The sequence below is a fragment of the Athene noctua genome, chromosome 1 (assembly GCF_965140245.1).
Source record: "Athene noctua chromosome 1, bAthNoc1.hap1.1, whole genome shotgun sequence".
In the NCBI taxonomy this organism is placed as follows: Eukaryota; Metazoa; Chordata; class Aves; order Strigiformes; family Strigidae; genus Athene; species Athene noctua.
In genome coordinates this window covers 53,990,960-54,015,348 of record NC_134037.1, presented here as the reverse complement: position 1 = coordinate 54,015,348, position 24,389 = coordinate 53,990,960, and the positions used below count along the sequence as shown (strand labels likewise).

The 24,389-nt window shown below is 39.2% G+C and overlaps 2 protein-coding genes across 3 annotated transcripts; one reads left to right on the top strand and one right to left on the bottom strand.

Moving 5' to 3' along the window:
- Positions 1 to 119: 119 nt before the first annotated feature.
- TUBE1 (tubulin epsilon 1) lies at positions 120 to 14,692 on the top strand. Of its 2 annotated transcripts, none has more exons than XM_074923453.1 (12): positions 120 to 182; positions 270 to 343; positions 1,614 to 1,666; positions 4,170 to 4,227; positions 4,819 to 4,934; positions 5,942 to 6,063; positions 7,371 to 7,558; positions 8,373 to 8,548; positions 9,281 to 9,421; positions 10,981 to 11,121; positions 12,010 to 12,184; positions 13,216 to 14,692. In XM_074923453.1, the coding sequence occupies exons 1-12, from the start codon at positions 158 to 160 to the stop codon at positions 13,372 to 13,374; spliced, it is 1,428 nt and encodes a 475-aa protein (XP_074779554.1). In that variant the 5' UTR covers positions 120 to 157; the 3' UTR covers positions 13,375 to 14,692. The 2 variants fall into 2 exon arrangements, with proteins under 2 accessions (XP_074779554.1, XP_074779544.1); XM_074923443.1 differs by having other exon boundaries at positions 4,170 to 4,245.
- Positions 14,693 to 15,061: 369 nt separating this feature from the next.
- Positions 15,062 to 23,580, bottom strand: CCN6 (cellular communication network factor 6). Its single transcript, XM_074923430.1, has 5 exons — positions 23,518 to 23,580; positions 20,007 to 20,283; positions 19,337 to 19,579; positions 15,739 to 15,932; positions 15,062 to 15,343 (listed from the first exon to the last, which is right to left on the bottom strand). The coding sequence occupies exons 1-5, from the start codon at positions 23,578 to 23,580 to the stop codon at positions 15,062 to 15,064; spliced, it is 1,059 nt and encodes a 352-aa protein (XP_074779531.1).
- Between the last annotated feature and the right edge of the window lie 809 nt (positions 23,581 to 24,389).

Genomic DNA, 24,389 nt, shown 5'->3' with positions numbered 1-24,389 from the left:
GCTGAGCCAACGAATGGGCCGACCCACCGCGGGGGAGCGGGGAGCGCCGTTGGGAAAGCCCGCCCGCAGCAACGGGCCCTCCGCCGCCGCGGCCGTTAGGGGGCGCGGCTTCCGGGCGCCGAGTTCGAAAGAGGCGGCAGGCGCGGCCCGCCCCGCCATGGCCCAGTCGGTGGTGGTGCAGGGTACGGGGCGGGGGGCGCCGGGTCAGGCGGGGGGGCGCGGCGCCCGGAGCCCTCCCCGTGCCTGACCCGTGTCTCTCCCCTTCGCAGTGGGCCAGTGCGGGAACCAGGTGGGCTGCCGCTTCTGGGACCTGGCGCTGCGGGAGCACGCCGCTGTCAACAAGGTAACGGCGCCGCCTCCCCTCACCCCCGGCCGCCGCTGGCCCGAGCGGGGCGGCTTGGGGCGAGCCGCCTTCCGCCCTCGTCGTGGCGGGGCCACGGTGCCCCCCTCTTCGCTCCGTGTTAGTGACTGTGACTGCAAAGCACCGTGTTTATTTCATTAAGCAAAGGCCGCTTCATTGTGAGCAAAATCATCCCCGGGTTTTTCTGCCGTTTAACTAATCGCTAGTTCACATCGGTTTTCTCTAGCCTTTCCGCTTCGCAGAGCCCGTCTCCGTCCAGGCAGGCGTTACCAGGTTTGCGGCAGCCAGTGAAAAGAGAGGGTGGTTCGGTGCGCGTTCTTTGCCGCTGGCAGTGAAGCGAACAAGCAGCCAGGCCACCGAAGCCCACCTTTGTTTTCCCTCTTAGCACAGGCTGTGCAGTGACTGTACGGTAGTGCTGACCCAAATAGCAGCGTAAAGAGCGCAGGGTTGTGCTGAGTACCCTGAACAAAAATGCCACGACTGTAAAGATACTATTTCCTGGCAAACACCGTCTATTGACAGATAATGATGAACAGTCCTCAATGCCTTCTGTTGAAGCAGCTGTAAAAAGGCAATGGATGAAGTTCAGAAGCATATGGAAAAATAAAAATTAAAAAAAAAAAAAAAAAAACTCTTGGTTTTAGTGTTCTAGGGAACAGTGACTTCCAAATTCTGCTTCACCAGGTGTTTAGGAGTATAGTAAGTAGTCAGTAAAATAATGATGTTCAAGTGTTTGAATTTGCCAGGTCTTCTTCGCTTTATGGTGGGGTAAAGCAATTTCCACACCACCCCTCAGCAGGGAGTTCAGGAATGACTGATAGGGTGTGATGTACCTTCCGTTCTATAGAACTTCATGGACATCAGTAACATGGACCTGATGAACTGAATACTGTAGCACTGATAAACTCCAGTGAGCTAAACAACAGCTATTCAATTTAATAATTGCATTGGGATCTTCAGTAAAATTCTAAATCTTTAGAAATTAAGGAAGAGGGGTGTTTAATCTTGTGCTGAAAAATTAATTTCCTAGTTGCATCCTCCTGTCAGTTTTTAATATGAAGCTGATGCTTCACTGAAATGTTCTTTTTGGTGATGACTTGAGCCAGTTAGATTCAACATAGACGTTCACTGTTTTGAGTGAGGGGGGGGTTGACAGGTGACCTTCAGAGGTCACTTCCAACTTAAATTATTCTATGAAAAAGCAATGAGAATTTCTGACATTACACATCATCTTATGTTGTTTCCTTTTTAGAAAGGAATTTATGATGAAGCATTAAGCAGTTTCTTCAGGAACGTAGATACAAGGTAAGTCTTCTTAGCAAGCAATTCATCAGTTTAACAAAGTAGATCAACAATTCTGGTATCTTAAGTCACATTTTTCTTTGTTTCAGGTCAGTTTAGTTTTTGCTAGAAAAAGATTTTGCTTTTTTGTATTCTCAAAATACTTATATTTACCTTTCCATTTTAACTGCACTCACTTCAGTAGTTAAAGGTGCTGAAAGCGTTCGGATTTAGTTTCCTTCTGTTAAAAAAATGGACAGTCAGGATCTGATAATTTTTGCCACTGAAGATCATGATCAGACTGCAAGCCCTCCAAATACCAACTTAGCCGCATTTCTTACGAATCTGTAGGAGGTACTGTATATATAAGGTAGTCAGAAAAGGTCATGTCAGTTTTTAAATCCCTTTTATCCGATTAGTTTGTTACACAGGGACTGGCGGCTGTGATTTTTTTAAGTTAACCAATTCCTAGAGTATTCAGTCATCTCTTATCTGTCCAGTTACAAAAATCCTTGCATTTTGCAAGAATAAAACAGCTGTGCACTTGGATATTGCTATTGCATTTTAATTAATTAAAAAGCATTTGACCAGCCTCTCTTTCCTTCCATCGTATGGCCAGGCTGCAGTACAGCACACAGTTTTGACTAAAATGGCATTGAAATACTAATTGTTTTGTCTCAAATTTTACCTCTTTCAAAGAACAAGCAATTGCAGTTTATCATTGCCATTCCAAGAAAATTTGATTGTAAATAATCTTTTTGTATGTGCCAGATGAAACCACCAAATTTATTATTGACAGGTTGACTGCAATAGAAACATCTGTTTTCTCTCTGTGAAGAGGAAGAACTTATCTCACTGAATACTGTAGAAGTTTCAAGGAAGATTCCCTTACCCATGAAACAGAAGAATGATTATTCAGATCTCATATTTTCCAGAAACTGTAGCATTAAACCATAATTTAGGAAGAGTTGTACCAAAATCTGTTGCTCAGGCTGTGAGGTTTTGGCCTTTTGTTATCGTTGTGGGGTCTGGTTTAGTTTTATCAGAAAGAACTAGTTCACCTCCCTGGTCATTGCAAGCATAAAACCCTATGTCATGAAAGTGACAAATGTCAGTCTTCTATGCCATACCGTACCCCTGTTCAAAATAATTAATCCAGGTGGGTTATCCTGTCAGAAATGGCTGTGAACAAACACACTGACATAACCAGACAGACTTCTGTTATGGTGATTATTAAACTGTGTAATATTGGGAAAGTACTTATGCATCTGTAGGGGTTTATATGCAGAAGTGCATGTCTAAGCGTAGGGGATTCTAGGGAATGTGGGGATTTTTTTTCAGCACTTGAATCAAAGTGATTGAAAATACGGTCTGGCATGAAAGACCACAAAGAGAACAATAAGAGAAAAATGTGTTGATTTGGGTTGGGTTTTTTCCTTTTTGAGTTTGTTAGTCCCTGAAAAGAAATAGGACTTCTCTAGCTGGGTGCTAGTAAGGTGCTGTAGTGCACTCGTATAGGAAGTTGTGTAGGCTAGAGGAATCACATGAATATTGGAGGCTGCTGTGAGCTGCTCAGCTAATGAGGAGTGTCTGGAGAGCTTGGAGTGAGAGAATGGAAGATCCCTAAGGATCCCAGTGCAGCCCCATACACTCTTCCCCTCATTCCTGATGGGACTGGGAATGGTCAGAGCATTTGATGCTGTAGCAAATTTCAGCTGGTATTTTTTGAATATTCTTGTGGTTGAATGTAGAATAGTCTAAGAGATGCTTTAAATTTAAACTTGACCAGCCCCCAAATTAGGTAAATAATTGAGGGGAAAATTAGATCCATCTTCCAGTATCCCTGCCTTTTTTCCCAGTGAATATAGTTTGGCCAGACTGGAGTATCTCATCTTTTGAGTGCAGAGGCACCAGCATTCATTGGGGAAAAAAAATGTTATTGTACACAATGCATTGTCCCCTAGGTTGGCTCAGTACAACCAATCCTGGGAAAAAAAGGGAAATAAAGTTGTGTCAGCCCAGCATGATTTCTGAACTGGTAAATCTTAACGGCAAGTAACTGAAGCGCAGTGCTGTGCCTGTGCAGTTACGCGGTTTTCACCCCTTGCGCAGCAGTGCAGCGCGGTACTACCCCCACTGAAAAGCTACTGGTGCTGTTTGGTGCACTGTGTTCCATGATATGATGCAGATATGCCACATGCTGGAAAGAAGGTAATCCTCTCAAGTTTTGGCAATGCTTGTAGAATTACCACAGAGCAGGGGCTGTATCTGGGAGTAAATTTCCAGAGCTTACCTTTTCAGCTTCCTGAAGTACTGCTTAGGATATTTCTGATTGAGAGCACATCCTGTAATTGCTTTACTTTGGGGAAGTATGAGGTATTTCTTAGCAGCATGTTCAGGGTGTTTCTGTTTGTTTACATTGTAACAGGCCTCTGAACATGAAAGATTAAGGAGGGGATTTTATTCTAGTACATATTGCTTTATTTTCTATTACGATTCTGAGCTTGGATTTTATTTTTTTTTTCAGAAGTGGTGGTGATGGTCCTGGTATTTACAAAGGAAAAATCTGCTCTTTAAAAGCACGAGTAAGGCAATCTATAAAGGTCATTCTTTTTACATTGCATATTTATGTCCAACTGTGTTGGAATTTTTGTAAGATCCTTATAATTGCATATGTTTTTAAATACTACTTTGAATAGTAAAATTTCTAATAGTAACTTTTATGATGCAGTGGAGTAATGCAGTTTGCTGCCAGTTTTCTTGAGTAATTTAAATTATAATTTTAATAAAATGATGGCAGATATTACCAACCAAGTTTTCATTTTAATTTTCTAAGGAGTAGGTTTCTTTCAACCTCTTTAAGTGATTAAGCAGCAAGAAAACTTGACACATAAAAATGCTTTAATTTCTTTATTCCTAAGTACTGGGGCAAAATATTATAAAATTTTACCAAAATTGCATTATCTGAAACACTGTCTTATTGAACAACTTCTAGGAAATCTTCCAAAGTGAATCTAGTTGGTCTCCTAGTTAATGACTAAAAAAAGAGGTTTCTCTGAAGCACAGTAGAAACAAGAGTACCTTTTATATTGTAAATAATTTTATATTTATTTTGTGATTATTTCGAAAGGGTGGTTTGCTTATGGACTGAATTTTAATTCTTTCCTTTCTCAAAGGCGCTGTTGATTGACATGGAGGAGGGAGTGGTAAATGAAATTCTGCAGGGACCATTGAGGGATTTGTTTGATAGCAAGCAGCTTATCACAGATGTTTCTGGTTCAGGAAACAACTGGTGAGGACCTCTTCAGAAAGCATTTCTTAGCAACTAATTAGATGGTATTTGAAAAGGGAAATGATAACTGTAGCTTTCTGGTTCGTTCTGCACCTGGGGAGCTGCAGCATATTACCAATAAACTTTGGAGTCACTGTTGCCTGGAGGAAGGCTTTGAAAAGCCTTTTACAGAAGGGTAATTTTGCTGATACATCATTTTGTCTATTTTTTTTCTTCCTGTTTTTTTGATTTTCTTTTTCAAAAGAACATGCTTTTTATTTTTGTTTCTTTGGTATTCATCTGCTTCCATTGCTTGGTCAAAGCCATAATCTAGTTTGAGACTGTGCATCTAGTGTGAAAATTAGATATATGAACAAATGTACTTCTGATTTCTAAGCACCACAGAGTCTGGCTTTGTGCATATAAACTACATTACCAAAAAGAGAATTCAGAAGAAGATTGATTAACATAATGAATTCCAAATTTTCTTCGAGACCTTAATATGCCTCTAATAATATTCAGTGCACTACAGTCTGGAAAGCAAATCATCAGCAAATGTACCAAGAGTGCAATACAGGGAATAAAGCATCCTCTAACTTCACCATCTAGCAGGCAAGTGTGTTGAAAATTAGCTGTTTGGGTTTATTACTGGTAGCAATTGACTCACATAGTACTCAAAAGAAGATGAGTACACATATGACATAGGGATATCCTTATTGTTAAGGAGTGTATAACTTTCATTTCATAATTACAATTTGATCATCCAATGTGGGAGTTTATTTCCTTATCGGTACAAAATAATAGTGCACACTCCAAAGCTGTGGACTTAGTGCTACTTGCATCCTCAAAGTTAAATCATATCCTGACTCCCGTATTCACATGATGTAGACACAGCTTAGAAACTTTCACAAAATAGGTGTTGCACCCAGCTCTGGACTCTGAATTCAAAAATGTCGAATAGGAGGAGTTAAAATAAAAAATGGAAAAATTTGTTGTTGTTTATTTTAAAGTACTTTTCATATCCTCAGGGCTGTAGGTCATAAGCTGTATGGCTATCAGTACCGGGAAAACATTGTGGAAAAGCTGAGGAAAACCGCAGAACATTGTGACTGTTTACAGTGTTTTTTTATAATTCATTCTATGGGAGGCGGTAAGTAATTCTTTTATGGTTAGTATGGTTGCACCAGCCACAGACAAAAAAAGAAAAACCTGTATCTTGAAAAGAAGTTCAATGTAATAACTACATCATTCAGAATGCAGAATAAAAAATTAACACAGTCCAATTAAGTGGACCTGTAATTATTTTTGTTAGAGCACTGAGGAGCCCTAATCATGAACTAAGGGAAGTGCTACCCAGAACAAAAATACAGCTAAAATTTTAAATACAAGGCAGTGAGTGGATCAAGACAGGTACCAAGTACAAGAAGCACTGGAGTATTACTGATCAGAAGAAGGGACAGTGGTCTCAGAACACTGACATCATTGTTGTCATCAAATTATTTTTCATGGTGGGGAAAGAGTTTCCTGAATGTCTTTGAAGGAGACTTCTAATGTTGCTTAAGTTCAGAAAAACTTTGGCTTTCTGTTTTCCTTCCACATAATTCTATTGAATCCAGTCTAGCTACTTTGCTAATAAATCAGAAGGGAGACTACCTTGCAGTGACAATTTTGTAATTACTATATTGCCACTAAGCCTTCCTCCCCCAGAAAAGTGGGGGGCATGTATTATAACTGATTATGATGTGGAAAAAGACACAGAAAATAGCTCTAAATATGAAGCAGGTTTTGTCAAGGGCCTTCTTTGTGACCGTTTGCTTAATTTGAGAGACCCTGCAGATACTGTTTCCATTATTTCAGAAAATTGCTGTCTCATAGATTAAATTGTCTGCTGCTGAGACTGTTAGCTGTCCAAGACAGAAAAACCACAGTTCAGTCCTCTGGTTTGAACTCAAGAGCTATGTGCTTAGTGCCAATGAGGAAAAAAGTGTGTGCACTGGGATAAAGGGGTGGTTCCGTTTTAACTGGAGAATGAGAAAACTTCATAAAGAAACTGCAAATGGAAAGTAAATAGTTGTTTGGGGCAGTTCAATGTTTTTAAGGAAATGTTTTATTTCAAAATTCAAATTAAAGATTTTAAAGTAAGAAATAAAAATACTGGGTCAGAAGAATGTTGATTACGTAATAGGACTTTTTGTTTTGCAGAAACTTTTGCAATTGTGTACTTCATTCTGTCTGGTATACTATGGGAAATACTTTTATCACTTAATTATTTTCCTTTCTGGGAAAAGCATTCCTGCCTTGATTTACATATCAGTAGCCTTCAGTGTCAGCCAAGTGCTTCAGAAAATATTAATTAATATATACAATTGAAAAGTTGTATGTTTCCAACTTCTGAGACTTAAGCTTAAGATAACATGAGGAACCTTTTATCTTATTCTGTCTTCATTTCATAATTAGGGACAGGATCTGGTCTTGGAACTTTTGTACTAAATGTCCTTGAGGATGAATTCCCGGAAGTATATAGATTTGTTACTTCAGTTTATCCCTCTGGTGAAGATGATGTTATTACTTCTCCATATAACAGTGTTCTGGCTATGAAGGAGCTTAATGAACATGCAGATTGTGTGCTACCAATAGAGAATGAAGTAAGAAATAATACTCTATTTCTGTCAATTTCTTTTATTATTAGACTGCACACAGGAAGTATTCCTTCCTTATTGAGTAGCAAGTCTTTAAAAGCATGGTTTCATTTTTTAAAGTAATGAACTCCTAAGTCACTGGCAGGCTTTTGAAATTAATATGGGTATCACTTAAAAGTTGCTCTGAACATTCAGACATTCAGAGTAGGCTAGACTGAATTTTTTCATGTCTGGTTCAAGGTAAACAATGAAAAGCTTCTGTTTACTGAGGCTGAGATTGTCTTATATTGCTTTAGCAATCAATTTGTGTGTAGTATTAGTATAGTCCTGCAAGGGACATGACTCCAAATTCCAACAGACTTGACTTTACTGATTAATGATTTGCATGGCTGTCATAGGCATACCTGACCATCCAAACCACTGGACCCATTTGACTCTAACTTGGACTGTCTTGCTGCTTGCTTATGAAAAAAGCAAGAGAAAGTGAAATACATTTAGAGAATATATTTTTGATTTCACAGGAATTACGAAAATTTAAAATGTAATTTTAGAAGATGAGGATTTTGAATAGTTGAATAAAATGCAGACTTCTGAGTCAAGCTATGTATATGTTTGTGACATATATGAACAGACTTTTAGTAACACTGCAGTCAGTTGGAATTGGTCAAAAGTTGGACTTATATCTATCAAAGGTATAATCTTTGAACTGACAGTACCATGTCTTAGCTTTTAAGATTAATTGAAATGAGAAATTGGGATACTGAACTTGAAAGCTCTGTGCTCAAGACTTCTTGTATTCTTTTTTTTTTCTCTCTCAAAGTCTCTGTTTGATATAGTTAATAAAATTCATCAGATGATCAGTTCTGGGAAGCTAGGGTCAACTGTGAAGCAAAACAGCTTGGTAACATCAAGTGCAGGCAGTGCAAGAACTGTACAAGAGAAGCCATTTGACGCAATGAATAATATTGTAGCCAACTTGCTGCTGAACCTGACAAGGTAAAGTTAGATGTTATACTCTGTAGAAGGTATTGCTGGAGGTGGTGTGTGCTGCAAATACGCAGGCTTGCATGAACTCAAAGAATTTTAATTGGTTTTGATTGGGTATGAGTCTCTTTATAAGAATCAGTTACTAAATGTTAAAAGTATTTGGAAGTATTCAGTCTGTACTGGTGCTGCTCTAGCCATGATAGTCTTAGAACTGCATTAAGAAAAGGTTTATATGTGGAAGGATATTGTCTTCCATTAATACTTAATGGAGCCCAGGGAGGTTTGCTTTTCTAGGGCAGTTGTATTATTTTATAAATACCGTCAGATTGTTGTTGCTCCTGAACTGCTTGTTGCTGCAATAAACTTCTGGTGAAATATACTTCTGGAGTATTGGCCTTCTTTTCTTTTAAACAGCTTGTCAGCAATGCTAAATCACGCATGTTTTATTATAGACTATTTATTAAAACTGATATTCAAGCAGTTATGGCCAAATACTGAAAAACAGTGCTAAAGACTCTGGGAACAGGGTCGTCTTATTGATTATTTCTTTTTTCTTTAAGGAGAAGAGTAAGTAAGATATAGCACTGTTACTGCCAAATATGAAAGTTTAATAATTATCCATGACCATTTTCCTGAATGCTGTGTTTTACAGTTGAAAAGTAGATTTAATGGATGTTTACATTATAAAAGTAATTTACTTAGTTTATAGCACAGTTTTATAACATTTTGTTAAATTTTCAGTTCTGCTAGGTTTGAAGGTTCCCTTAACATGGATCTTAATGAAATCAGCATGAATTTGGTTCCATTTCCTCGACTTCATTACTTGGTTTCAAGCTTGACTCCTCTGTATACACTGGCTGATGTTAATGTACCTTCTAGAAGGTAAGAAAAACATATTATGGAAGCTTTACATATGAAGCATAATTTCTGATTCTTCCATAGTTTTCATTTTTAAAATTCCATTCTGTAGCAAAACTAAGGGTAGCAGTTCTAAAAGTTTTAAGTCTGACACCTTTTCAAATTCGTCTTGCTGATTTTAGGAACATCCTTTGTCCCTTTTCTCTGTCACGGTTGAGCCAGTAAACTTGAAATGTATTTTTCTTATCTCTGCTGGGAAATGTTTCTGTTGGAAAAATGTATTACTTAGAACCGACAGCACAAGTTCTTTTGAGTAACAGTTTGCACTTGACTCACAAAATACTGTAAAGACAAACAAGGAATTAAACTAGACTCCTTGAGAATTAATAGCATCTTCAGTCTGGAGATGCAGTGAGCCTATTTAACAGCTTATTGTAACAGTAAGCTGACACTTGTCAAATTTTGTGAGATTATTTATCCCACTGATAAAGCAGAAAAATAACAAGATAAAATAGATTTTACTGGTTTTAGTAAATTAAGTTCAGTCAGCAAAAGGTCAAAATAGTGATAGAGGCAGCTAAGGGTAAGTGATGTAAGTATGCAAAGTGGAGAAGAGGGCAGGACCACCCCTTCCCTGTGATAGCAAGTTGCGGCAATCAGTTGGATCTCTTGAAGCCATACCCTGAGAAGACAATACGGTGCTGGAGAGAAGGTAGCAGACTACAGGGAGATGTTCAGTCAGTCATGTTTCAGAATGAGATGGGAATGGTAATGTTTTTGTCTCCTTTAGTTATTTTTTTTAATAGGCATACTGTGGCAGAGGTGATTTAAAAGAGAAAAAAAAAAAAAGAAACAGATTATAAGTGCAGACAGTTTGGAAAAAATTGAAAGAATAGCTTAGATGTTATGGGTCCATGGAAGCCTCCTCCAGACACCATCTTTGATATCCCACTGTACAGTGGAGCTTGCTTAAGGAGGTGATGAGAGAAAGAATATGACCTGCAGCAGCATCTTTTAAAGCAGTCGTACATGATAAAATGAGAATAAGTAGACAAATAGTCTGTCTTTTCCTAAATCATTAATCAAAATTAATACAGTGCTCTGATCCTTTTAAATAATGAAGCATAACAGTCAGATAATCAGTTCTGTAAGGGTCAGCAGCACTTTGGTATTCCTTGTCAGATCCTTCACAAGCAGTGAGATTGTCCACTCAGATTATCATACAACCAGAACCACAAGTAGTTAAATCTTTTTTATGTAATTTTAATACTTTTTAACCCTTGACCTAAAATTGGAATAATAAAGGTCTCTTAGACTGTCCACTTCTCCGACTTCAGACTCAACAGCATCCTGCAACATTGAGGGAACAGGAGAAATGGATCTGGTGTGTTTTTAAAAATTTCTAATGACAACATATGTGCATATATAGGTTTGAATCTTTTTCCTGTATTTCATGGTCTCGGGTTAAATGTACCTATATCTGCAGAATTTCATGAACTTCTAAACCCCGCAGGTGGGCATTCTGAAGAACTTCTGTAGCCTGCTTTAGCAAGAGTAGATAATTCTGTTTTCTTTCCACTTAGGTTGGATCAGATGTTTTCAGATGCCTTTAGTAGAGATCATCAACTAATTCAAGCAGATCCAAAACACAGCCTCTACCTTGCCTGTGCACTTCTTGTTCGAGGAAACGTACAGGTTTCAGACCTTCGGAGAAATATTGAACGGTTTGTAATACTACTCAAAGTAGTCATGGAATTTGTTATTGAAACTGTTGTCAGTTGTCCAGAGAACACTCACTTTTCATTTGAAGAGTTTCAGTGCCAAATCCATTTACTCAGAAATATTTTTCTTAATTTCAAAATGGAAGGAAATGTAATTAATTTACATAATGAGTTAGAATAAGTCACAGCATTATTGGATTTCCAAATAAAGGGAGCTGACTAGATGTCCCTGTGCTGCTCCTCTCATTCTCAAAAAGGCAAAAGAAGACAAAGCCCAACCTTCCAGAGGTCTCCAGCCGGTAAAGGATGTTGGAGGAATAAGTAATTCTGTAGTATGTTTTTACTGAACAGAAGGCCACTCTCTTTCATGGTTACTTACATGTAGATAGGGAATCATCCTTATTTTAACAACTATTAGCACTCCATTTCTACCTTTTTATACTATTGATCTACTTAGTTATAACAGGAAAGGCAGGCAAGTTTTGCATACAGAATGGAGTTTAGGGGCAGACAGGAGTGCATGGGGAAAATTTCTGAGAATCTAAATCATTTTACTGATTTCTAAACTACAGACTGTCCCCACACAGTATTAATTTGCCCCTCTCCTAAATCTCAAGAGTGCATACAGTCCCTTTTACAGGTGCTTGTAACTTTATTTTTCAAACCCTGATACATTAAATTAACAAAACAAAATTGGTGTTTGCCATTTAAATTTAAAATAGACAGTGTTTTAGTCTGAAGTCTAAAATGTCTTACTCAAAATGATAGTTATAACTGGCTTGCTTAGTTCTGAAAGCTTAAACGTTAACCTCTTCAGACTGTTTGTTAGCGAAGGAAACTTAAGCTTTGTGTTCTTTAAGTTCCTTAAGTAATTAAATTTTTGTATCACAGGTTGAAGCCTTCCCTGCACTTTGTCTCCTGGAATCAAGAGGGCTGGAAAACTGGTCTGTGTTCAGTACCTCCCGTGGGCCATTCCCATTCCCTTCTGGCTTTAGCAAATAACACCTGTGTAAAACCAACTTTTACTGAACTCAAAGACAGATTTATGAAGCTCTACAAGAAAAAGGTACAACTCTTATCATTATAACATGCATAGCCACTAATCATTAGCATCTTGCATTACTGGGAAGCGAATCTTAGTATCACAAAGGTCCTGCTTAAAAGTAACAGCCCAAGATTTTTATTTGTGTTACCTATCAAGGAATCGTTCCAACAGCTGCTGCTTAAAAAGCATAACACCCTTATTAATCTGTACCTACCAGGCAGTATACTTACTTTCTCTTCAGCAATATCTGACAAATATGCCTACCAGTTTGTGGTGGATTGACTGTGGCTGGCCACCAAACACCCACCAAGCTGTTCTCTTGCTTCCCTTCCTCATCAGGACAGGGGGAGAAAGTACAATGAAAAGCTTGTGGGTCAAGACAAGGACAGGGAGATCACTCACCAGTTACTGTCATGGGCAAACCAGACTTGGCTTGGGGAATATTAATTTCATTTATTGCCAATTAATAACAGAGTAGCAAGAAATAAAACCAAAACTGAAAACCGTTTCACCCCACCCCACCCCCTTCCTCCCAGGCTCAATTTCATTCCTGCTCCTTCTTCACTGGTGTCTGCAGGGCTGTTTCTCTCACATTTCTCTAACTCTTCTTCTACAGCTGTTGTGTTTTCTACCTGTCCTTAAATATGTTACCACAGGGGCACTACCAGCATCGCTGATGGGCTCAGCTTTGGCCAGTAGCAGGTACATATTGGAACTGGCTCTGGCATGGGGGGCAGGTCCTGGTATCTTCTCACAGCAGCCCCCCTGCACCCCCCAGCTGCCAAAACCTTGCCATATAAACCCAGTAACACAGTTTGGTCAGGTGTAGCCAAGAAGACAGAATATGCAAAGAAGAAATCGGTAATATCAACTGTGATTCCATAGGGGACTGTTACAAAATTTGCCAAGTATTTAAACAAGGGATGTCTTTAAATCCCCTTTCTACAGTGCTTGCACTCCCCTCTTCAGTGCAGGCTAAATGGTGCTTATTGAGCCAAAGGAATTAGGTGCCACCAGAAAGGATAACATTGAATTCCTTTTAATTCTCATAGGCTCACCTTCACCATTATCTGCATATAGATGGGATGGAGCAAAGCTGTTTTTCTGAAGCCATATCATCTTTGTCTGACCTAATAGAAGAGTACAATGAACTGGATGCCACAAAAGGTGGGCCTAGAACAGATCCATCAAGACTAGAGATAGCTATTTAAAGAAGGAAGAACTGATTTATTTTTTTTTTAAAAATCCCTCAAGCATCCAATCACTTCAGTTAACCAGAATGAATTCAGTGTGCCTAGCTGTTATAATTCCAAAGTGAGACTGAGACAACATCTTCCAGCAACTCTGAGACATGTCATATTAAGTGACAGGCCCAGCCTGTAAGAAATACTCGAAAGGCACCTAATTATGGCAGATATCAATAAGAGCAGTCTTCCTAACTGTAGAGTAAATTGACATACCATATGTTGTAAAGAGAAGAAAGAGGAGTTGTAGCAGCCAAAAATGTAGTTCTTTTCTCAGACTTTCAGCTTGCAGTAAACTAAAGGCAGGCCTTGCTTCAAAGAAGGATCACCGTTGCTAAGATTTGTTTTTTAACAAGAATCTACGAAGAAAAGAAAAGCCTGCATAGTCTTTTCAAAGATGAAAGAAAGTCTCTGATGAAACTGGTTTCTTAAACTTTGCAGGATTGTAGTCATTTCAGAATGCTCTAAGCTGTGTTCTTAGTTTTAATATTTTTCTTCCGTGTTGTACTTAGCTCTATTAGAGCATTCTGAGTTGATATCAGAATTGTCAATATCAGAAAATTCAACAAAAATTTTGTTTCAACTATTAGACTTGGAGTATTAATTAACATATTTTAATGATTCGTATTCATGAATGCTGAGTTGCACTTGATAATGAGATAATACAATATACCTCTGAGTGAAACATGCACTTACAGTGAAGTTAGAATGACTGTTTGAGGAACAAAGTTTATAGGCTTAAAAGAATGCAAGTAAAGTAAATGTTTTAATATTTATAATTACCAGGGTAAGTGGGTTTTTATATTACAGTAAGAACTTTTATAAAATAGAATGTATGGCTGTTTCCAGTTGCTTGATAGCCTTGGCTGTCTTAGAACAGCAAGACTAGTGAACTGTTACAAATCAGAATGGGTCAATGCAATTAAAGCTTGAAATCCTTCTAGCAGCGTTGGAGTGGGTGTATAAGTAAGCACGATTTTCAGTGTATAAGTCCAGATGTATTCAATAAAACATTGTGATAACATTTGTTGAGAGCAATTTTTTTAAGAAAACATTCTAAAAATAGTAATTTCCTTGAAATTTTGCATCTGTTATCTGCAGGTGCCCACTTATTTGTTCCTTGAGCATTGTTTATATTCACAATGATAGAAAGAGATTATCTGCTGCAGAAGGCCATTTGAGCTTAAAATTGACTTCTGTTTGAAACAGCATTGGTGTGTTTTACTATTGCAGATACGTAGTAGAAAATGTTAATTTGAGAATCAAGAAGGATAAATGAAGTATTACAGGGTAATTTTTTTCTAATAGGTTGGAGCATCTGTGAATTTACATGTATTTGTCTTTGTGGACAACAACTTGTTAACAGCGGGGTATGAAGCTGTCTTGCTGTGCCTTTTTTTAATTAACAAAAGTTCCTGTTTTGACAATACTAGTGTTATATACATCCTTCTCAAGAATGCATTTCCACATATAAAGCCAACTGCATCTAAAAAGATGTGCTCTTACTTGTATTTTCCAGGTGCTGTTTAAAAAAATGAATATTCACATATATAGTTTCACAATAAACGTTGCTGTGGCAGGGGGTTATGCTAACTCTTCAGGGTGTGAATGCATTGTTGCACTCTCAGTATGTTACAGTCAATGGTGTAACTTGTCATAACACTTTGAGTTCAGAAAATATATCTCCTGGTGCACTGCAAATCCGCTGACATACACACGATGTTATCCACATCATCTTCCACTTAAAGAAGCCTTCATTGGGACACTCAAACTGTACAGTGATTGTTTTGGACTTACTAGGTATGCAGCACCTCTTGTCCAAGCACACCCCACAGAAAGTTAGTTTGTAGCTTTGAGCAGTTGAGCATCCTGAAAAAACTAGTTTCTCTGCTGTAGGAAGCTGGAATGTGGGTTGACATGTTTTTCCTTTTGGAATCTTTAATATAAAAAGAAAGAAGAGCCTGAGTTTTTACACATTAAAACCAGAACATGTAAGAAAAGATTGCAACATTTACATAGGAATATCTTGGAAATTACTCCTTCTGAAAGCTGTCTTATTTTTCTTTATCAGTCAACAAACAGAAAAATATTTTCTGAGTGGCTGAGCACCAGGACAGCACCAGCAGCACTTATATTTCAGGACATTATATTGCGTTGTCTAGAGTTTACTATTAAAACCTGAAGACTGAAGGTAGAAAACAGAGAAGTTCTTTTAAAACGCTTTAAAAAATGAACAATTCATTTTATATTAGTACTTGCTAATACATCCCTTTCTCCATTATTTCCAATATTTTCATTTTCTATGAGGAAGTCATTTATATTAGAAAATACCTTTACTGTTTTCAGTATATTGGTCAGACAAGGCTGGATGAAGCATAATCTCTTTTCTTTTTTCATTTCACATTTTCTGTTTTCGTTGGTCACTCTGCTGGATATGCCTATGCCACAGGTCCTGGAACAGGGTGTCCAGGGAGTTGCCTGTACCAGGCATTTTTTCTTCAAAACCAGTGGTAAGCTTCTGTAAGCTAAGACAACAATATATTATTTATGTAGCAGAACAGCCCCAAAAGGATTAATTGAAAAAAAAAAAAAGATAAACATTTGATTTCTCTTCATGAAGGTGCTTTTATAGGTAAATCTAAAAATGAGGCATAAACAAAGTTGTACAAAAGCTGGCCAAGCTGCCATTAAACCTTACTGACACTGGATACTCAGATCCTAGCAAGGACTATGAAGTTGCATGTGTTGTATGACCCTCCAGTTTAATGTGATGGAAATGTTATGTGGAGTTATTTGTGGAATTTTTATGAAATGTCCAGAATTAAAGAAACATTGAATATTGAGGCCAAGCATAGCTTGAAAAGGGGTGCTGAAAGCATTAATGTTGTTTTTTTTGTAGATATTGAGAAGGCTTTAGGCTTTGTATCGAGGAGTAAAATTCTCCCCTCACATCTGATATCACCAAAAAGACGATTTTCTGATGGATTAGGGCTGAATTAGGTGGAGTACAGTTTAAAAAAGAAACAAAATTGCAGTGCAAAAGTTCATGGTGAAACTGCAAAAAACCTGACTATGTGGGATCTGTACATTCAGGTAAGAGCACAGGCAGAATTAAAAGGACCTGGAAAGTAGACAGCAATTTAAAGATCTCATTGCAGGAAACAGAATAAAAGCCTGTCACAGATAAACCTGCAACAAATAAAGGAAATTTAAAGGGTCATTTGTACTTGGTACGTTATTAAAATTATGACCTAGGTACATCCCTATGTATCTCAGTTATGTAAATCAAATTGACAAGGAAAGCCAGAAAACAAAGAGCAGCAAAGTGAAACTTAGCCCTTGTTATCCACACTAACAGAAGAAAGACTTTTCAAAACAGATATTGGCCCTTTGAGCCGTTCATGGAATTCATGCACAGGTTGACATGAGACCCTCAGTCAGTTTGCAGATGACACCCAGTTGGGTGGGAGTGTTGATGTGCTCGAGGGCAGGGAGGCTCTGCAGAGAGACCTGGACAGGCTGGAGCCATGGGCTGAGGCCAACTGGAGGAGTTTCAATAAGGGCAAATGCCGGGGGCTGCCCTTGGGCCACAACAACCTCCAGCAGCGCTACAGGCTTGGGGAGGAGTGGCTGGAGAGCTGCCAGTCAGAGAGGGACCTGGGGGTGCTGACTGACAGCCCGATGAACAGGAGCCAGCAGTGTGCCCAGGGGGCCAAGAAGGCCAATGGCATCCTGGCTTGTGTCAGCAATAGCGTGGCCAGCAGGGACAGGGAAGGGATCTGACCCCTGTACTCGGCACTGGTGAGGCCGCCTCTCGATTCCTGTGTTCAGTTTTGGGCCCCTCACTACAAAAAGGACATTGAATGACTCGGGGGTGTCCAGAGAAGGGCAACGGAGCTGGTGCAGGGTCTGGAGCACAGGTCGTACGGGGAGCAGCTGAGGGAACTGGGGGTGTTTAGTCTGGAGAAGAGGAGGCTGAGGGGAGATCTCATCGCCCTCTACAGCTACCTGAAAAGAGTTTGCAGAGAGCTGGGGATGAGTCTCTTTAACCAAGTAACAAGCGATAGGACAAGAGGGAATGGCCTCAAGTTGCGCCAGGGAAGGTTTAGACTGGATATTAGGAAGCATTTCTTTACAGAACGTGTTGTTAGGCGTTGGAATGGGCTGCCCAGGGAGGTGGTGGAGTCCCCATCCCTGGAGGTGTTTAAGAGTTGGGTCGACATAGCGCTGAGGGGTATGGTGTAGTTGGGAACTGTCAGTGCTAGGTTAATGGTTGGACTAGATGATCTTCAATGCCTTTTCCAATCGAGATGATTCTGTGATACTTCTGCTGCACCGGGAAAGGGAAGCAGGAAGACCACTTTAAAACAAAAATTTCAACGTGCTTTTCTTCAAAAGGTTTGTAGCACCTGAAGAATAGCATCCTTCAGCATGTACAGCCACCACAGGGACAGATTGTTAGGTCCCTGAACCAAGTCAGATAGCAAGTGCACTTTACAAACTGACTATCTTTTCTCACGGTTATGTTGCACAGTTGATCCAAATTCCTGAATAAATGCTGTAAGGTGCAGTGTTGCAGTCAGTGAAGGACTTGCTCAATTCTGGGCTTCAGCTTGTGGATTTGCAGAAGTGCTACAAAGTAAATGACTTAATGCTGTTCCCCAGATGTCTGAAACAGCTCCACACACACCCAATTAATATATTTCATGGGGTCAAATTGTTTGGTTGCCTTTGTTTTCAATGTGTTATGTTCTCTCTCTGATCAGATTAGCAATGTTCTCTAGAAATGGAAGTCCCTTGCTTTGAGGTGTGCTTTACTGAGTGTGTGTTTATACACAACATTAAGTTTATTTCTGTAAAAAGGCTTTGATACCAGTTACAGGTATTGTATCATAATTTTCAAGTAAAGATGAGCTCTTTTCATTTTTGCTAACTTGTATAACCACTGCTGAGGTGTTAGAAGCTGTCCAAACTGAACATCAGATTTTTTAAGCGTGTCTGTTTATCTGTAGATTGACTTGTGTGCATCTACCTATTTACTCAGCAGTCTTTATGGTTTTCTGATAACCTTTGCGATCCTTTTAGTTTTATTTTATTGATCCATGATGATGATTCAGACTGTAACTTCACCACAGTTCAAGCTGCCACCAAATAAATGGCTTTCAGCTTTCTGGTACCCACATTATTTGTTCACCGTGGAAACTTGCACATGCACAGGGAAGGAGACAGCTCAAGCACAGGCAGCTGTGTCCAGGAAAGGACCAGGATAACTGCTTCTGGCAATAGTGCTTCCTTGAAGTGAAAAAGAGAACTAAAGTATTAGCAGCAGAGCAAGAATTAAAGGTTAAGGGAGTATCAACTGACTGGCAGAACTGCATGGATAAGCTCACGTATGTTTTTTATCAAACTGAATAGAGAAGATACTGGAAGGAGAATTGTCCTTGCAGTGCCCTGAAATTTTGTGAATTCAGGAAAGCCTCTAAGGCAATTCTTATAATTTTATTCTTTATTGAAGGAAGAGGCCTGCAACATGATATCATATTTATGTGAAAACCAAGACTCCCACCACAGAGCAGGAAAAAGTGAGACAGCTCCCAGACTGCGAAAAGGCTGTCCACCAGCAGCCCTAATTGGTCTGATCTGATGAGTAGTAAACCTCTGCAGAAAGACGGGTTGAAGGTAGCTTTGGCCAATTCCCTAGTGACAGAAGCCAGAAGGCTTTTTGCTTTTCATATTCATCAGACTTAGAGAAAAGAATCTGTGACCTAAGAGTAAGAGGGGTAATTAGGACAGACCAGTCATCCTGGCAATGGTCTTCAGCAAGAACTGAGAAATTGCCAGTGCACTGGCTGCCTGGCTGCTGAAGCCAGGGACACTAAATGCAGCAGAGCTTATGTACAGAAAAGTTTACCAGTGTAGCCAGGCACACCTGACATCAGTCTGTAGTTTGTTGATTGAAGCTGCTTGTGCTGTCCTGGGCCACAGATGGATTGTCCAGGCCTCTTTCTTCTCGTGACCCTGGCACAGGGACTTGCTGCTAATCTTGGTGTGAATACAGGTGTACATCCAATGGCACCACTGATACATAGGCACTTATAAAGTGGGTTAGGCTGGAAGGTCTGACCGTTAAGATAATAAACTCCATTGAGCTCACATCCTACAGCTACCAGATCTGCAAATGGTAAACGATAGTTACTGACACAGGAGGGGCACGTCGTTCCTGCTTACACGGTGATAAATGTGACCAGCCTTTACTGCACCTGCAGCTTCAACTTCTTCCCAGCCCAAGCACGTATTTTTTTCATTTATGCCCGGTGATAACTGTAGCTGCCTAATTTTAAAACTGTCATCAGCATGTCTGCAAATAACAGGCTTGTGCACAATGAACTGCTTTCACTAATGCATACCCAAGTATGTTTAAAGACAGTCCCAGCCCTACTCTGAGATTCTCTGACTGAGCAGTCGAAGAACTAAATTAGAATAAATTGCCTAGCACAGAGCTGCACAGCACCAACAAGCAGAGTTTTCCTCCAAAACCCTTCACCTGTGTGGTCCCACCCTCCTGGATTTCAAGAAGGGAACATGAAAGAACAACTTACATGCACACACGCCTGTTTCATACCTAGGCTCGTCTTCTGAGTAGTCGCAGTAGAGGCCTTTGTGGGGATCACAGATGTCTGCTTCATTGCAGGTCTCTCCTGACTGCTTGGCACAGACCTTGCAGCAGCCGCAACCATCCTTCACCAAGCTTACCCCAGGGGTGCAGGTTGGCACAGGTGGGCATCTGCATGGCCAGTGACAAACCTCCTTGCGCTGGTGGACTTCACCACTTTCTGAAGGTTTTTCTTCAGGCTTCACTGGTGGGCTGTGGAAAAACTTACACACAGTGGGATATTTTGAGAGCTGAATGCATTATGCATAGCTGGGATAGCGTAAGATGAAGTTGGGATGGAAAAAAGTGAAGTTGCATGAAGTTGCATGAAGACACAACATTTCTTATCTTAGAGGCTCCAAAAAGTGAGAGGCCATGAGGTTTAGGTAGGAGACAAAGGACCGGTTTCGTCAGTCACTGTCATGCACTGAGGTGTCTTTCCACCAGTGAGCCTTCCTACTGCTTGTATGACTCACAATTCATTGGTCTTTCCTTTGCATTCAATAGAACAAAACCTGTAGTTCAGCTAAAGTAGGAAAAGAAGTGTTTTAAAGTAGACAGTGGGTTTATTTTAAATATTCCTTCCCACAAACCTCCTATCAAATTAATTAGCTTTTAATTCCTTCCACTCTTTGATAGCCAGCCTGTGTGCTACTTTTGAGGGCAAAAACCTTTTAAAATAGAAAACTTCTTTTGAGTGTTACTTTTGCCCCAAAATTTGAGTAGCTATTTGGGAAGGAGCATGATAGCATTTACAAATTCTCTCGTGCTAGATGCAAAAATTGAATTCTAATAAGGGAGGCTGGTAGTTGCACTGAGCTTAATAGGTCATTTTCTACAAGTGCATCTATTTGCATGAGTAAGTGTTCATTAAATCCAGGGTTTACAGGGCAAAGACGTATCTCTAAAAGAGATTTGTATCAGCAGTAGAAAGTGAAGATCTAGCCAGATTTTACTGTTTTCCACATTCTGTCTCAGCATTCATATCTGTTGTTTTGGGGGTTAGTTTAAAAGAAAAGGAAGTCCTAAATAATTCTTGATGGGTTCATTTTTCTGAGCCATGGGTGAAGATTAAGGCAGCACAGAGTGTGAAGGGATCTATTTGAGACAGCTGTATTCTATCTGCTTTTTTGAAGAACTACATCTAAAACTTAACGGTTTAGATCTTAGCCTTAAATCTTTTCATGTTGCTGATTTCAGCAGAAATGCAGATCGTGATATAATTATTCATCACGGATGACTGGATCCATAGTTAAGTGGGGGCACACACAGCGCTTGGCCACTAGTACAATGTAAGGCTTGGGAGCTGCTCTCATCAGGCAGCTCCGACTGCCCGAAGTGCAAGAGGGAAAGACAAGATCCAGCCCCTCATCAGATGCCAGTATCACCATCCAGCTTGCAGGCAAAAAAAAATAACCTATATTTTTTCTGGGCACATGAAGCCCCACCTCTCAGTTTCTCTCTGTTCCTCCAAACTGCAGGGCTCTACTGACATAGAAACCACCTCCAGCAGAGACACTAAGGGAAATCTGGGGAAGGGGTCATTTGGCTGGGTTTCTTTTCAGTTCAACCTTCAGACTGGAAGTATCTGCAGAATTCAGTGTTCATATGTCCTATCTCATGAAAGCTCTCGCAGCATAATTGAGCTGGCCTAATTGCATGCAGCAGTAAATGACCTTTTAAAAGGCTTTTTTCTACCACTAATTTCCATTTTTCATGGTCATTTACAACTGTATTTATGATATCTTAATCCACAGTTACTAATGAAGCTCCAAAGTAGTAGCTTTCAAGTTCCTTTGGCTGAATGATTTTTAAGATATATATACTAATTCACAGAGGCAATTCATATAATAAATGAATATGAAAAAATGTCATGTGTTATTCCATGCAGCATGCAGAAGATAGTTTCATCGATGTGTTATTTTGTTTGTCATTTGCTGATAAAGGATTTCTTCTAATCCTTTTTACCTAAGTGCAGCAATAATATAGAAACAACTAACTTAAGTATACTCTTTTTTTTTAGGCAGCTAAGCCTTTCCTATATACTATAATGTTAATTTGATGAATGTGTGCGTTGGAGTGTAAAGCTTCTTAAAGACTTTTTGGAAAGAAGACACACAGGTGTTCCTATACATTTAGCAGTGTTCAAGACTCTATGGTTGCTTTAGGAAACACTTTCTTGCTGCTTTTTTTTCTTTTTAAGCAGGGTATTATTACTAGGAATTTGGCCATGTGCCAGCAGTATGAGGTTATGTGGCTTAAAGCAGATATCGTGTTTCAAAATGGGTATGTGTAGCAGGAAATAATGTGTGCTTCAACCAGTACGTTTAATTTCTATTACAAATTGAAACATACTTTAAACCTACAGAATTCTACCTAAGGAAGTTATTTTATCTCCTTTTTTTTTTTAGGGAAAGATGTCAACTGAAAGGTGTAAGACCACAAAGTTTCCCAGTTAGAAAAACACCATTAGGCAAATGTCTGGCAGTTTTAACTGAAAAGCTCGGTCTACCTGAAAAATCTTCAAAAATCTGTTAAGTTACAATGAAAATTTGAAGTTTGCTTGTAAGGTTTTCAGGCCAAAAATTTTCTAATCCTTGCTTCCCAAAGTTTCTATACCAAAGCTATCCACATCACACAAACCCACTGCATACTTTTCCTGATCCTATGGGTAGATCAGAAAATGAGACCATTGTGTAGCAGCCCTTCATGTGTTGTTTGTTTTCTTATGTTTTAAAGATTAAACAAGTTCTGTATGGCATAAATAAGCAAATAGCAAAAGTAGGCAATGTATTATTGCTAATGTTTGGTTATCTTAGTCTGATTTTAAATATGTAGAAAGTTAGCAGAGGCAGACAGTCAGTTGAAAATTCTCCATTTGACATTCATCTTGATTGTAAAGGAAAAATACACTGTGTGCACATAAAGTGCATTTTCAGAATTAAGTAAATAAGTAATGAAATTGGCCTTTGACACAAATACTTTCAGAAAAAGCTGTAACTTAAAATTTTCTCATAAGAGACAAAGTATAACACAGCCCAGGTGCCTTTCTCATTTATAAAATTAGCCTGAAGTTAGACTGCTGTGTATATATACATATATATGGAATATGAGCATGGACAAGATGTTTACTTTCTTACTGCATCAGATAACCAATTGTGCTTATATTAAAAAAAAAAAAAAAAAAAAAGGCAAGGTCACTGACAATTTAAGCTTCCCTAACACTTTTTTTTTTCCACTGAATCATATTAATGTACAGATTAGAGAGGAAAAAATGCCAAAATCAAGACTGATGCAGTAAATAAGTTGCAAATGAAATTCACTTAGAAGTAGGGAATGGTTCCTTATTCTTTATGAGGACTTCTCTGAAATTTATTTTGTCAATAAGCAAACAAAAATTTTAAACCAGGACAGGGTGAAGAAGGGAGAAATCTTTTTCTTCTTTTTAATGAACTTACCTGTTGCGTACAAGGGATGATGAAGATGGTGGGAAAAAGGAGCCACCGCATGTTCCTGCACATTCAGAAGTGAAACTGGGAGATAGGGAACAGGCTGAGCTGTGTCAGAGGAAGCACTGAACACAAAGCTCTCCTCTGTCTCCCTTGCCAACCCTACTTTCCCCAGCACATGCACGAACACATACACGCATTCACACTTGAAATTCTCCACTTCATACAGAACCAGCTTCACACTGAAATTTCCAACGGATCTTCTTTTCTCTGCCCAGCATTAGAATACAGGTTTTCACATCCGGCTTGATCCCCTCCAGCTGCTTCAGCAGATTCTGTCTGACTTAACTGAGGTCGGGTGGGGTGACAATCTTGCTGCTGGAAATGTAGTGTTACTTTTAACTTGTTTTTAAGTCCATCTTACAGGAATCTCTGAAATCCTAAGGGCAGAGCCCCAAATATATGTATTTTTTGAGAAGCAGAGTTTCTCAAAATTTCTAATGTATTGTGCCTAGCAGAATCATAGCATAAAAATTAACGCTGTCAGTACATGCTCTCTAAATAGGGAAAGAGATACTATAACACTAGTGAATGTTCTGCACTGCTTCTTTCCATGGAATCCTAATGGGGAAAGCCAAACTGTACTTTTCCCTGAAGTACGCACCTTGTCTTACTCCATGCCACCCTGCTTAAACACAAGACCATTCAAATGTCCAGATTTCCTCCTCCCTAATACCACCAAGGTGATGTGCCTGATTTTTAGACTAATAAGCAAGGGTCTCCAGGATAAGATAAAATCTTCACCTTTGTAACAGTGATGTTGGTGGTAACCTGGTGAATGCTCCTCCTTTGCATTTATCCTCGTTCAGTAACCTCCTGTG